The following is a 14,106-nucleotide window of genomic DNA, read 5'->3' as shown; positions in this document are numbered from 1 at the left end:
TTGTTTTTAAACTCCAGGAGCTGGAAGTATCGTGTGTTTATGTTACAGGAACTCCTGAAGCCTGGAGAGTGATGATGTCTCTGAAGTCCGGGCTGCTAGCTGAAAGTACGTGGGCCTTAGATACCATAAACATCCTGCTCTATGATGACAACAGCATAATGACCTTCAACCTCAGCCAGGTGGGTGCAGATGCTCTCTGATGCAGGTCTTTGAAGTGCTAATTTGGTACAGTTTTCTGTCAATGAGATAGCAAAAAGCAGCTCCTGCCCTCGTAGGACCAGACTCCCAGGTGTCCTTCTACCTGTGGAGGTCTGAAGAGTGCACCAGGTCCGGGAAGCTGTGTGCTGATTACTCACTGGCCTGTTTATTTACATTTTGTTGGCGTGCAAGTGCGTGCTGTCTCCTCTCTGGTGAGACGCATTGCCTCTAACACAGAGGGGAATATTCCTCTAAAACAGAAAGGGGAAAGGTGGGGAGGCCAAAATGGGCTTTGTAGCGAGGTCACTATGAAGGGCTGGAGGTTGTATGTTCTGGCGTTGATGGCTTTTCCCTCCAGCTCTGTCTTTCCCCCTGGGTCAGTGCGCAGCAAGGCCTGGGTGCCAGTCCAGAGGGGCCAGCCTGTCTGTTAGTTTCCACATTGCCTACGTGGCTGTCGTAGAAACCATTCCACAGTCCCCTAAAGGCTGTTTAGCTTAGCATTGCCCTTCTCCTTCCTGTGTTTTAACCAGAGAGGAAAGGGAACCAAGAGCCCATGTATATTTGCACAGGTATGTGTGTGTGGAGTTGGGCGGGTTGGGTACTGACAGTCAGTGTCTGTTTTCACATTGTTCTTTTCTCAGAGGATGGAAAGCTCTCTATTGCAAACAGTTTACTTGCCAGCATGAAAAGATCCCGTTAATTAACAGCGCTGCTTAAATTCTTTGCCCTTTATGCACTGCTTTCCCAGTTGCTCATATTGGCCTAAGTTGTTTTCTGATCACTGTTCCCTTCCTTCCTTCCCCTCCTGTTTTTCTCCTCCCTCGTAGCTGCCAGGCTTGCTGGAACTCTTGGTGGAGTATTTCCGGCGCTGCCTGATCGAGATCTTTGGAATCCTGAAGGAATACGAGGTGGGAGACCCGGGGCAAAGAACACTATTAGATCCCGAAAGGTTCTGCAGATCTTCATCTTCCTCTCATGAAGAAGGGGAGGAGGATGACGAACCACAGAGCGTGAACTGTGAGGAGGAGGAAGAGGATGAGGAAGAGGAGGAGGCTGCATTTTCAGGCAAGGACAAAGTACCTCTAGAGAGCAGCGAGGAGAAACTAGTTAGTAAATTTGACAAGCTTCCAGTCAAGGTCGTGCAGAAAAATGACCCGTTTGTGGTAGATTATTCAGACAAGTTGGGGCGAGTGCAGGAGTTCGACAGTGGACTGCTGCACTGGCGGATCGGTGGCGGAGATACCACCGAGCACATTCAGACCCACTTTGAGAGCAAGATGGAGCTACCTTTGACTCACAAACGAGCTTCCTGCAACTCTGTCTTGAGGAAACGTTCAGCAGCTGAGAGCAATCTGAGCACTAGGGAAGGAGAGACCCTTCCATCTGACAGCTCCTCGGAGAAGAGGATAACTGCCACCATGGACGACATGCTTTCGGCACGTCCCGGCTCCCTGTCAGGGGAGGAGGAAGAGGTCAAAGCTTCAGAAACCGCGAAGGAAAGCGGCAAGTTTCCATTTGGCATTAGTCCAGCTCAGAGCCACAGAAATATAAAAATTCTGGAGGACGAACCTCACAGTAAAGACGAGACACCTCTCTGCACCCTCCTAGACTGGCAGGACTCTCTGGCGAAGCGCTGCATCTGTGTCTCTAATATCATCAGGAGTTTATCGTTTGTGCCGGGCAACGACTTTGAAATGTCTAAACATCCCGGGCTGCTGCTGATTCTAGGGAAACTGATTCTCTTACACCACAAGCATCCAGAGCGCAAGCAGGCACCCCTGACCTACGAGAGAGAGGAGGAGCAGGACCAAGGGGTGAGCTGCAACAAGGTGGAGTGGTGGTGGGACTGCTTGGAGATGCTGCGTGAAAACACACTGGTCACGTTGGCCAACATTTCTGGCCAGCTGGACCTCTCCCCTTACCCGGAAAGCATCTGTTTGCCTATCCTGGATGGACTCCTCCACTGGGCGGTATGTCCATCAGCAGAGGCCCAGGATCCCTTTCCAACGCTGGGGCCAAATGCTGTCCTCTCCCCTCAGAGACTGGTTTTGGAAACACTCAGCAAACTCAGCATCCAGGACAACAATGTGGATTTGATTCTTGCAACTCCCCCCTTCAGTCGCTTGGAGAAGCTGTACAGCACCATGGTGCGTTTCCTTAGTGACAGAAAGAACCCGGTGTGTCGAGAGATGGCTGTGGTACTACTGGCCAACTTGGCACAGGGGGACAGCCTGGCAGCAAGAGCGATTGCTGTGCAGAAGGGCAGCATTGGCAACTTGCTGGGCTTCTTGGAGGACAGCCTGGCCGCCACGCAGTTCCAGCAGAGCCAGGCCGGCTTGATGCACATGCAGAACCCACCCTTTGAGTCGACGAGCGTGGACATGATGCGCCGAGCTGCTCGGGCGCTGCTCGCCCTGGCCAAGGTGGACGAGAACCACTCGGAGTTCACGTTATACGAGTCGCGGCTGTTGGACATCTCCGTGTCGCCTTTGATGAACTCTTTGGTTTCACAAGTTATTTGTGATGTACTGTTTTTAATTGGCCAGTCATGACAGCTGTGGGATCCGAGACCCTGTGTGCGTGTGCGTGAGTGGAGAACTTAGAAACTGACTGTTGCCCTTTATTTATGCAAAACCACCTCAGAATCCACTGTCTGCCCTGCGCTGTCCTGCTTCTCCCTTGGGGAAAGATGTCCCCAGTCCCTCTCCCCTTCCCCAGCCCTTCAAATTTGTCCTGAATCCCTTATTAAAGGAGACAAAGTTCTGTCTACATAGAAGACTTTTTTTTATTTTAACCAAAGTTACTGTCGTTTACAGTGAGTTTGGGGAAAAACGACTTGCCGTGTTATCACATTGACAGGCACCACTTTCATAACTGTTTTTAATGGTAAACTCTGAAGGACAAAAGTGACTGCTGAACTCTGTGTGGTTTATTGTTGTACATTCACAATCTTGCAGGAACCAAGAAGTTACCAGTTGTGAACAGACCTTGTCCAAGGGAGGCCTGTGCAGTAGCGTGTAGAACTTCATGTACTGTACACCTTAAACTGTAAACATACTGTAATAATGTCTCACATGGAAAAAAAAAAAACGCTGGATCAGCAGCAAGCTGTAGTTTTTAAAAATGTTTTTAGTTAATGTTGAGGAGAAAAAAGGCTTTTCCCCCAAAGTATCATGTGTGAACCTACAACACCCTGACCTCTTTCTCTCTTCCTCCTTGATTGTATGAATAACCCTGAGATCACCTCTTAGAACTGGTTTTAACCTTTAGCTGCAGCCTGAATGCTGCCACGTGTGTATATATATATGACGTTGTACATTGCACATACCCTAAGATTCCTTGCAGTTTTGTCCCCCTCTCCCTACCCCTTTATAGTATGACGAGTTAACGAGTTGATGACCTGCAAAAGCGAGACACAATTATTTAATCTCTTGCCAGACATCCCTCCCTGGAGGATGCTGTACAGGTCTCTGTGTATAAAGTCATTGCTGTCTCAGCAGCCAATCAACTTATAGTTTATTTTTCCTGTTTTTGTTTTCTTTCTAATCGAGGTGTGAAAAAGTTCTAGGTTCAGTTGAAGTTCCTGATGAAGAAACACAATTGAGATTTTTCAGTGATGAATTCTGCATATTTGTATTTCAGACGATGTAGCTAAAAACTTGATGTAAATTCCTCCCTTTTTTCCTTTTTTGGCTTAATGAATATCATTTATTCAGTATGAAATCTTTATACTATATGTTCCACGTGTTAAGAATAAATGTACATTAAATCTTGGTAAGATGTTTGTAAGGGTTTTTTTTATTAGCAGGAAGGGGAGTTGACTTCAGCGCTGTCAGGTCTTGTAGACACAGCGTTGCAGGCCAGCTCTTCCTTACCACGTGGCGCTGAGGCCTCAGAGGTCCTACCCAGGCCTGCAGCTTGTTTGGCAGAGTGTGAGGATAAGAGTCCCGTCCTGCTCTAGAGACTCAGATGCTGTGTGGTCTGGCTTCCCGTTCTCTGGCTTTCCGTTCTCTCTTTGGCTTGTGTTCCTTGTGCTCCAGGAGAGGGAATTTGCAGCGTGAGGTGAAGCTCTGGTAGTGCAGGGCAGATGCTGAGTTCTCAGGGTGAAAAAGGATGTTGCTCAGAAGGGAGGCAGTTCCCCGTCAGTGCTCTGAGATGGAAAATTGTCATTCCCCTCGCATTTTTCACATTTTCTTGGAGCCATGATGTGGACTCTGACTTCCTTCAAAGGACGGGGTTTTCCAGTGAACAGCGTTCTGGTGCCCTTCAGCAAACAGCCAGAGTTCAGGCTCTTCATGTGCAAATCTGCACGTTTTCATGGGTTAGTAAACGGATATTTTATTTAGCCTGAAGCTTTATCCTCAAATGATAATAGTAGCGGGCTATCTAGAACTGCACTGAGCTCATTTAAGCGAAAGAGTTAAAGGAGAGGTTTTTCTGTAGGCAAACATAATTTTTGTTCAAAAGATCGCCTTGTTTTACCTCCCTACTCCTCTATGAAGCTCGCAGTTCCGAGAGCTCTTAGCTGTATTCCTTAAACTTTAGATTTCTGGGAGTAATTGTGGCAGAATCAAACAGACTATTCTGAGATGTTTGTTTATCAGGAGGAGTTGCAGGAACTCTTCCTCCTTTTGCCTGGCTGGGGAAAAGGAGAGTCCTTAAAATGCATTTCTTCAGAGGAAAGGAATGGTGCTGGGCTTCTTTGGCTTTAAAAAATACTGAATGGAAAAAACAAGTGGTGAGATACGAATTCTGCTGGACTTTCCTGATCTGTGACAGTGTTGTTGGTTTAAAGCCTCCTTCTCTGATAATTTCATTCTGTATTCCAGGAGCTTTGTTTAATCTGATTAATGTAAAAATCTTATTTGTTCATTTTTTTTAAACAGAAAGGACCTCAGCAGCAGGGCTGAAGAAGGTAACGTTAACAGCTTTTGTACAGCTTCTGTGTTCATGTTATGGTGAATTTAAGTGAGTGATGCATTTGGGAGAAAGAAGTTGCATGTGGTGATACCAACTAACCATTTTACCAGTATTACACAACCAGTTGATCCAAGGGGAGTAATTCCGCTCCTGCAGTGCTTGTGTGTGTGCAGACCCATGTACCTCCTGCACTTCTAAAATGGTTAAAAGAAAAAAAACATGGATGAGAGATTAGTAAAATCAGAATAAGCAGTGTTCACAGTTTGTAATTAGGGACTGTTTGGAGAGCCACACCTGACCTAAACCTCGACTTGGCTGCACAGAATGCAAATCCTGCGCTCTGATCTGATTTGTACCCCAAGCTTTCCATTTCTGCAGGCGCTCCTTAAAATGCCTTTCTTTGACCCAGACAGCTCTGTGGTTTTCCTTTTTTTTTTTTTTTTTAACCAGCAAGGGAGAAAACTTGAGTTTTTCCCAAGTCCGAGCCCCAGGTCACAGCACTGGGGGCTCTCCCCTGGGACTCTGGCAGCGACCTCAGCCCTCAGAAGATGAAGCTGGGCCCATGCCACGCATGGCAGCTGCTCCTGGCCTGGCACCGGTGCCACCAGTCCCCCAGCGCCAGCTGCCTTTGGCGAAAGCCAAATTCGAAGCCTCCGTCACCACACGGATGAGGTCTTGAGGGAAACCTGCCCCCCCCCCTCCTAATAGTAAGTAATTAGTGTAATAACGCGTGCTTATTACCAGCCTATTGTTGCGTGCTGTTGCCTAATGCGTTTTGGCAAGACCTGCGCAGGCCGTGCCCTCTGCCCCAGCCCCGGAGGATGAAGAGGAGGAGGAGGAGAAGGAGGTGAGGGGGGCACGGCGGTGAGGGGGGCACCCTGAGGGCTCCCCCAGCTGGGCTGGGGGCTTGGGACCCTCTGCTGCCTGAGGGGGCACAGGGAGGGAGCCGCATGTCTGTTTAACGTTTTTTTTTTTTTTAATTTTTATTTCTTTTATTTTTTCGACACTAAGGCTGGAGGCTGCCCTGAACCCCGCAGCTAGGCCTCCGCTACCAGGCCGCTCCCGCTGGGCTCGCCTCCGCCGCCTCCCCCGCCCTTATCAAAGATGGCGCCGCCCCTCCCTTCCCTTCCACTTCTTCACCCCCCCCCAGCGCCACGTGACGCGCGCAGCGCCGGATGGGGGCGTGGCCGGAAGTGCGCGCGTGCGTTCGTGTCGGGAGGGGGCGGTGGCGGCGGGATGGAGCCGGCGCGGGAGCCGCGCGCTGGGCGCTCAGGTGGGGGCGGGGAGGGGCCGGGCGGGGAGGGGCGGGGCCTCGCTCGGGATTGGCCACGCCCCCTAATGCGGGGCCACGCCCCCCGCGCTGCCTCCTGAGGGGCCGGAGCCGCCCCCGCCCCACCCCCCCCGGTGGGGCTACGGGAGCGGGGCCGGGGGCTCGGGGGGCTCCGGGGGGCTCCGGGCTCGGTTCTGAGGGCACGGACCGGGGCCAGAGGGACGGAGCGGGCCCCGGGGGGCCTCCCGAACCCCCAAGCCGGGTGAAGGGGTCGGGGGGCCGGGCACGAGCTCGCCTTCGTGTCCTGGGAACCTCCAGCGAGGCGTTTGCTCCTGATTTGGGCCAGAAAAAAGCCGAGTTTTGCTCCGTTTTTAGGCTGAATTCGCTGCTGGTTTCCCAGCCGAACGCTGGGGCCGGCCCTCGAGAGGCCTCATGAGTAAAAGAGGCAGGGGAGGGCCACGAGGCCGTGCCCCTGGGGTTGGCTCGGGGCGCTGACCGGGCCGTGCAGCGCCGTGTGGTGACCCCCTCACGAACACAGCGGTGGTTTTTGTGCCAGCCGGGCGCTTATTTGGTGCACCGACTGCCGCTGGAGCCTCCTCGAGCTGCAGGCCGTGTCCCGAGCGAGGGGGAACAGCTCTGCTCTCCCTCCCAGATCAAACCCCAGGCGAGGGTCGGGGCCCTCAGACCCGGCGAGCGCAGCCCCCCCGTCAGCGTGCACGGAGCAGGATTTTATCGCAGGACTTTATTCTTTGCAGGATTTTATCCTTCTAGTGCGTAGGGCAGCAAGTTGCAGGCGTTGAAACAGGGAAGCGACCCGGGCACGTTCTCACGCTCGCTTCGTCACGGCGTGCTCAGACCCAAGGTAAATAAACGCCTGGCAGCGGCGGCGTTGGCTCTGTCGGCTCACGCCGGGAGGTCCGGGTACCTTCTGAGCCAGCATAGACGGCGTGCAAGCACCTGAGCTGTCACAAAGGGCCCAGCGGGTAGGAACGTGCCCATTTCTTACACCATTTTGCGTTCAGATCCAGCGTGAGCCGTGCTGGGGCCGCAGGCACCAGTAGCAGAGCAAGAGAGGCTGTAGCGACCCTACGGGGCTGTAGCGGCCCGTAGGACAACCTAGCTTGCAGAAACAGGCCTAAAAAATCAGGGGTTACGGAAAGCAGTCTTTCCCCCCTCTGAATATTGGTTAAAACAACTTTTTAAATACGCCTGGAGCATCTCTTGAACCTGACGGCAAGTGAGAGGAGCACCGAGAGGTGCCCAAACTTCTGCTCGGCGTTCCTGGGATGCAGAGGAATAGGTTTCGGCCGAGGAACCCCGTAACCTCTCCAGGAACCGATGGCCGTGCTGTGCAGAGGGAGGAAATGCCTTTGTAGCGAGTGCCTGCTGCCACCGGGTGGTAACCGGTCTCCACTGCACTTGTACAGGCCTTGCCGAGCTCTTATTTTCGTGCACGCGATAATTTACCCAGTGTCTAATTCGTTCGCGTTCGCGTCCTTTTTTTAGCATAGTTTCCAGAGTGAGCAAAACGGGATTCGCATCTGAGAGCAAAGAGCCGGGTGGGAGCGCAGAACGTGGAGAGAAACGCGTCCTTAACGAAGGCTGCATCTTTTCCTACTGAAATGTTTTTAACCCGCTTTCTGCCTTTTGGTGTCTCTTTTTTTCTGTTCGTGCAGGTGCTCTTTTAAGCGGCGCTTTTTGGGGCAGAGGCATGCCAGCTCTGACACTGTTCTCTCCCAGAATGGTGCTTGTGGGCTGCAGCTTTTTGTAGATGTCGTTGCTTTCTGTTACAAGGTGTGCTGCATCGTGACAGGAGCAGGCTTTTTAAAGCTGTTTGCTTTGAGCCTTCTTGGCACATTCATGCTAGGTTTTTTCTCTGCTTTTAAAAAAAATATATATTTAAAGTGCTTGGACAATTTTTGCCTCTCTGCTTTAATAGGATTTGCAGCTGTGAATGCGCTTTAATAGAATTTACAGCTGGGCTGAAGTATCCCCTCTCTTAAAATAACATTGCAGCTTCGTGATTCAGGAGAATGTGCCTCCCACTAGCTGCTTTGTCTGTAGCTGTGAATGCTCTGGAGCAAGAGGAGAATATGAGCAAAACCAAAACTTTTGTATGTGGCAAAATAGGAAGCATAACCCTGTGGTTCAGGACTGGAGCTATAAATGAGTGCACTCGGGTCTTGGTTTTTTTTTTTTTTTTTTTGGCTTTGCCAGTGCCTTGCTTTCTGCTCCCACATGCAGCTTTTAACCTGCCAGTTTTTTCTGTCATTAAAATGGGAATAGGAAAACCTCAGAGCATTGTTGGATCATCAGGTGATCGTTCTGGGGATCTTTACGTCCTGTCGCGCGCTGGATTAGAAAGATGGCAGGTGGGAAATGGTGCAGGATGTGGTGTCGTTGGAGCCCAGAGAGAGCTGCGGGTCTTCTGTTTCTCAAACTGAAAAGCAGTTGGTGGCTGGGGAACCAACGGAAGAAATGTGTTATCTTAAAAAGCTGCATAACAGATACTGCCTGCCTTTGTGGCTCCGGGCCAGCAGTTTTCAGAGCTGGTCCCAGAATGTCAATCCAGAACGTACAGAAAAGAAAGCGGCGAGACTCTGCAAAGTGTTTTAAATCTTGCAGGTAAGGTTTTCAGGGAAGAGATGGAAGAGAGCCACCTCGGCATATGCAGCTTGCTTGACAGGCAGATGCCCTCGCTCTGGAGAGCAGGACCCCTGCCAAAACGTTGGGAGATTGCAGGTGGAGAGGGTGGCGTTACGCAAGTGTCACGTCCTGAAGACGCTGCCTGCGATGGAGGGAAGCGGTGGGGGAAGCCTGCCTCTTCTTCAGCGTGCCCCGAAGGAGCTTGTAGGGCCGTGCAGTGAAGGCAGCCCACAATAACGCAGATTTCTGATTCCCAGGAGCAAGCTCTGGGCAGGGAGCAGGCGAGAGCCGAGCGTGCCTGGCAGCGCCTGACCGACTAGGAGCCCGCTGGCAAAGTGCTCGCACGGATGTTACGCTCCGAGTCCACGTTCTAGTTCTGTCTCCAGTCCAGAAAAGGTTTAAATCCCATTGAACACGTTGGAACTAGGATGTGTGCGTAGATGCTTGGCTGAGCTGTGGCTGGAGCCGCTGGTGGTTCTGCTGAGGCAGGCGGTGAGGAGGCCAACGAGGCTGCTTCAGGTATTTACACTGGCCTGGTCAGAAGTGCGCTGAGGGAACACGTTACAGCCTCTCTTCCTCTGCATCCTAGCCAAGGTTGAGAAGTCAGGGATGTTTTTTTTTTTTTAAATTTATTTTTAGGAACAGTATCAAAGAAGCCTTCTGTCATCTCTCAGATCCGTGAGCTCTTTATACGTGACTTTCTTGTTCACAGAGAGTCGCAGCCCTTTGAAATACCTGATAGTAAATAAAGGTGCATAATTTACAAGCACGGCTGAAGCCAGAAATAACTTTTTGTCTCTCTGCTCTCTGTTTATCAGTTCAGGTTTCCAAAACCAGAGGGAGAACTTCCTTGGCATCAGGGAGCTACTGAGGCAGCTTTCAAGCTTGGAATGGAGCTGGTGAACAGACAGGATCCCTACCTCCGAGAGGTCGTGCGGTCTGCAGTGTGCTGCAGAGCCCTGACGCTTCTGCTGCAGGCAAGTCTGATCCTGAACCGAAGGTGCTGCAGTGTCTGTTGTTCGCTGCTCAGAGGTTTCTCTCCCTGGCACCACCTGGTGCGCCACGAGCTGGCTGCTCCTGCGGGGCTGGGAAATCACCTTCCCACGTGGAGAAGCAGGAGGCCAGCTGCATCCAGGGAGGCAGGTTGCTGTTAAGTAAAATTACAAACGTTTCCTGCTAACTTACCGTGTTTTCATGCTGCTGTTGCAAGAGGCGGGTTTGGCAGCGCGAGGGGCTGGTGGGTCTGTTTATCCGCAGAACAGGAACAGTGATCTCCTCCTGCACGTTCCTCCCAAGTCTCGCTTCAGAGACATCCTCCTCTGAGTGTGGGGTGGCTCAGTTGCTCTTGGTCTGCTCCGTCCTAGCTGTGTGTGCGCCGAGGCAGCCAGCGGAGCCCAGCTGTAGCCACGGCCCTTGCGAAGCAAAACCAGCCTGGGAAACGTCCCCGGGAGCGGGCCAGCGGCCAGCAGATCGTGGCAGCCCAGTCACCGCTGTGTGGGCTGAGCGGGGCCATCAGCAGCGATGACAGACTCTGTACTGCAAATGCCAGAGGCCCGCTTGGTCCAGCTGTGTGCTTCATTGTAAAACATCGCCTTTGTAGGACCGTTAGTCCCGATTTGTTTAGTGTGGCCCTTTCTCTTTTCTCTGCCGATGCTGAAGCCTTTGCCAAGGAGTCATCCCAGTCTCCACGTAGTAAACTGCAGAACTTGTGTTTGGGGGAGCTGTTCTTTTCAGAAACGTGTTTTCATTTGTCCTCCGCATCAGTTTCCTCTGGGAAAATCTTTTCTTGAGTTCTGTCTCCTCTTCCTTGCACATCAGCTGGGACAGGAACGCCAAATTCAGTAGCAAAGGAGGCTTGCCAGTGCTGCAGAGGCAGCTGGTGTGAGCACCTGCAGCTAGATATGCCCGAGCATGGCACTGAGCCTTTCCTTATCCAATTCCACAGGGATTCTTGCTGGATATTTTCAGTTTTACTCAATTCAGCTGTAAATGCCCCAAAACAGTCTGTACTTTTTCGCGGTCTTACAGGCACCCCTGCTGGAAAGCCCGTTAGCCTGTCTTCTGTGCTGCTCTCGTCTCCTTGAAACTCCAAATTCCTCCTCCAGCTCGGTGCGTTCAGCAGGATACAAGAGGCTCTCTGCCGGACTCCAGCCCTCTCTTCTCCTCCTTCCAGGCCGTGTTCGACCTCCTGATCCCGGACCACGCTGCGGATGCCTTCTCCCCGCCTCGGCTGCCCGAGCCCGGCGCGTGGGACGTGCTGGCGGAGCGGCTGCTGGGAGGCCTGGCGCGCTGGGACGCCGAGCACTTCCTCTTCATCGCCGAGCGGGGCTACCTGTACGAACACAACTGCGCCTTCTTCCCTCTCTACCCCCTCAGCCTGCGTGCCGTGGCCGAGGGGGCTCTGTGGCCCCTGCAGCCGCTGCTGCGTTTGCGGAGCCGCCTGCTGCTCTCGGCCGTCCTTCTCAACTCGCTCTTCTCCGTGCTGGCCGCCGCTGCCCTGTACGAGCTGGGCTGTGGCGTGCTGCGGTGCCGCAGGGCGGCCTTCCTCGCCGCCCTTCTCTTTTGTATCAGCCCTGCCAACGTGTTCATGGCAGCTGCTTACTCGGAGAGCATGTTCGCCTGCCTGGCGTTCGGCGCCATGTGGCGACTGGAGAAGGGGCAGAGCTGGCTCAGCGCCCTGCTCTTCTCCCTCGCCTCTGGCGTGCGCGCCAACGGGCTGGTCAATGCCGGCTTCTTCCTCTACTCCTGCGCTAAGTGCTTCGCCCTCCGGTTCCAGGTGGGCTCAGGACCGGGAAGGAAGCTCTCTCCTTTATGGAGGCAGCTCCTTAGCGTGGCGTCTTCAGCGGTTGTGACGTGTGCCGGGATTTGCCTGCCTTTTGTTTTATTCCAGTATTATGCCTACGTGAGGTTTTGTGGCCCTGGCACCGGCCTGGAGCTGGATGTCCCCAAGCCGCTGCAGCAGCTGGCTCTGGACAAGGGCTATCATCTGGCAGCCACGAGCGGGGTTAAACCCACGTGGTGCTCCCAGCAGTTCCCTGTGGTCTATTCCTATATTCAAGATGTTTACTGGAACGTAGGCTTTCTAAGGTATTTTGAGCTCAGGCAGGTACCAAATTTCTTGCTTGCTTTGCCTGTCACGTTTCTGGGCTTCTGGGCTGCCGGGACCTACGTCGTTGCAAACCCTCGGCACTGCCTGACTCTCGGTCTAGAGAGAAGAAAGGATGAACAAGAGGGTAAACCAAGAGCTGGATTTTGCTGCCCCGCTGTCTTTGTGTACGTGGTCCACGCCACGGCCCTGCTGCTCTTTGGATTCTTCTGCATGCACGTGCAGGTAGGGCCTTCGTAGCAACGCAAGCGATTTCTTACAGGGAGCGTGGGGCGGTGGCTGAGGGCGGTTGGTGGCAGTCCCAGCTCAGTGGTGTTGCAGCTGCAAAACAAAAGCTTTCCCTCTCCCATTTTGGAGCTGCTTCCAAAGCCAGCCGGCACCTGCTGGGGAGTTCCCGAAGGGTTTCCGGGTGCTCGGTGTGCGAGGATACCGGGACTGATCAGAGGGACCGGCTGCTGGTGGCTGGCGGCTGACGTGCTGCTCGCCCAGGAGCCGGGTCACCGTCCTGCTGGGCTGAGTCCAGCGGGTGGCAGCGAGAGGACCCAGAGCCTGGGCCAGCCCTTCAGAAGTGCTTCAAGGTCTTTTTAGCAGCACTCAGTGCAGGGGTTTTCACAGGAAAATTAATTGAGGAGTGAGACTTGGATCTCCTCTGCAGCTGCTGTCACAGTTCCCGAGCGCGGCTGTGACAAAGATTTCGGTGGCAGTCCCCGTGTTTGTCCAAAACCCGGCGACCGCTTGGCCGCTCACAAGAACATTTTAATAAATAAAGCAGCCTGCAGCCGAGTTGTTTTGTTGCGAGTGCAATAAATTCCAGCACCGCAGCCCGGGGCTGTATTTCTTCCCCTTTATCAGCAGCCTGTTGGAGGCAGATGGATCGCGCCTTCCATCGCTCGCGGTCGGGGTTGCTTGGGGCCAGTCCCACGGCTTACGGGATTCTCTCTGTCTCTTCCAGGTGCTCACCAGGTTCCTCGGCTCCTCCAGTCCCGTCCTCTACTGGTTCTCGGCCCACCTGCTGCAAGAACACGAGCGCTGGCTCTGGACTGAAGGCGCTGCTGGGCAAAGCGCGGTGCCTCCCCCCACGGGGTCGGCGCTGGGTGCGTCGCCCGGCTCCTGCGGGACGGGGGCTGCGGCAAACCCCCTGCTCAGGCTGCTGCGGAGCTACCCCCTCGCGACCCCCCGCAGCAAGTGCGTCCTGGGCTATTTCCTGGCCTACTGGCTGCTGGGGCTGGCTCTGCACTGCAACTTCTTGCCTTGGACGTAGGCAGCGGCTGTGGCTCCCTGTCTGCACAGGCTGCAGAGGGGGCGGTCAGCATAGAAACTCACTTTTTGTATTTAAAAAAAATAAAAAAAATGCAGTGTGGTGCTGCTGCTTGGTTGCTGCTTGGTGACTGAGCTGTGCTTCCCGTGGTCCTCGGGGATCCAGGGCATCAACTGAGGGATCTGGGGTGGTTTGGTCTGGGGAAGGGGAGGCTCAGGGCAGACCTCGTTGCTCTCTGCAGCTGCCTGAAAGGGAGGTGTGGGGAGCTGGGGTCGGCCTCTTCTCACAGGTAACCAGGGATAGGACCAGAGGGAACGGCCTCGAGTTGTGCCAGGGGAGGTTCAGGCTGGAAATGAGGAGACATTTCTTCTCAGAAAGAGCGGTCAGGCGTTGGGACGGGTTGCCCAGGGAGGTGGTGGAGTCCCCGTCCCTGGGGGTGTTCAAGGAGAGGTTGGACGTGGGGCTTGGGGACGTGGTCAGTGGGTGATGGGGGTGGTGGGGGGCGGTTGGACCAGGTGAGCCTGGAGGGCTTTCCTAACCCTCATGCCTCCGGGATTCAGGGCTCCGAAGGACCTGGGGCCTGTCTCTTCCGCCCCTACTTTTCTAGGATTCCGTGATCTGGGGGCTCGGAGGGACGCGGGGGGGGAATCCGGGAGCCCCCGGTGCTGCCGCCCCCCCCTCCCGCTGCCTCGGCGCGGCCGCCAGGGG

At 53.8% G+C, this 14,106-nt stretch overlaps 2 protein-coding genes and 1 long non-coding RNA gene across 12 annotated transcripts in view; 2 read left to right on the top strand and 1 right to left on the bottom strand.

The window, feature by feature from the left end:
• ARID1A (AT-rich interaction domain 1A) overlaps positions 1–3,976 on the top strand; it is a 61,047-nt gene extending 57,071 nt beyond the window's left edge. For all 3 annotated transcript variants that reach the window (XM_083810516.1, XM_083810515.1, XM_083810514.1), the window contains 2 exons: positions 49–179; positions 1,026–3,976. In XM_083810516.1, the coding sequence (XP_083666642.1) occupies positions 49–179; positions 1,026–2,750 (1,856 nt within the window). In that variant the 3' untranslated portion in view covers positions 2,751–3,976. The remainder of the gene's footprint in view (positions 1–48; positions 180–1,025) is intronic.
• On the bottom strand, positions 3,679–5,970 carry LOC310886230. The gene is made up of 2 exons (XR_014575250.1): positions 5,860–5,970; positions 3,679–5,312 (listed from the first exon to the last, which is right to left on the bottom strand). It is a non-coding gene; the product is annotated as an uncharacterized lncRNA (long non-coding RNA).
• Positions 5,303–13,500, top strand: PIGV (phosphatidylinositol glycan anchor biosynthesis class V). 8 transcript variants are annotated; one of them, XM_083810526.1, is made up of 6 exons: positions 6,327–6,391; positions 7,144–7,250; positions 9,292–9,553; positions 9,853–10,011; positions 11,208–12,365; positions 13,093–13,500. In XM_083810526.1, the coding sequence occupies exons 4-6, from the start codon at positions 9,925–9,927 to the stop codon at positions 13,399–13,401; spliced, it is 1,554 nt and encodes a 517-aa protein (XP_083666652.1). In that variant the 5' UTR covers positions 6,327–6,391; positions 7,144–7,250; positions 9,292–9,553; positions 9,853–9,924; the 3' UTR covers positions 13,402–13,500. The 8 variants fall into 8 exon arrangements, with proteins under 8 accessions (XP_083666654.1, XP_083666655.1, XP_083666651.1 ...); XM_083810524.1 differs by lacking the exon at positions 9,292–9,553 and having other exon boundaries at positions 6,324–6,391; XM_083810527.1 differs by lacking the exon at positions 6,327–6,391 and having other exon boundaries at positions 6,452–7,250.
• Positions 13,501–14,106: the final 606 nt, after the last annotated feature.

The sequence above is a fragment of the Anser anser genome, assembly GCF_964211835.1.
Source record: "Anser anser genome assembly, chromosome: 24".
NCBI lineage: Eukaryota > Metazoa > Chordata > Aves > Anseriformes > Anatidae > Anser > Anser anser.
This window is presented reverse-complemented; position numbering and strand designations above follow the sequence as displayed.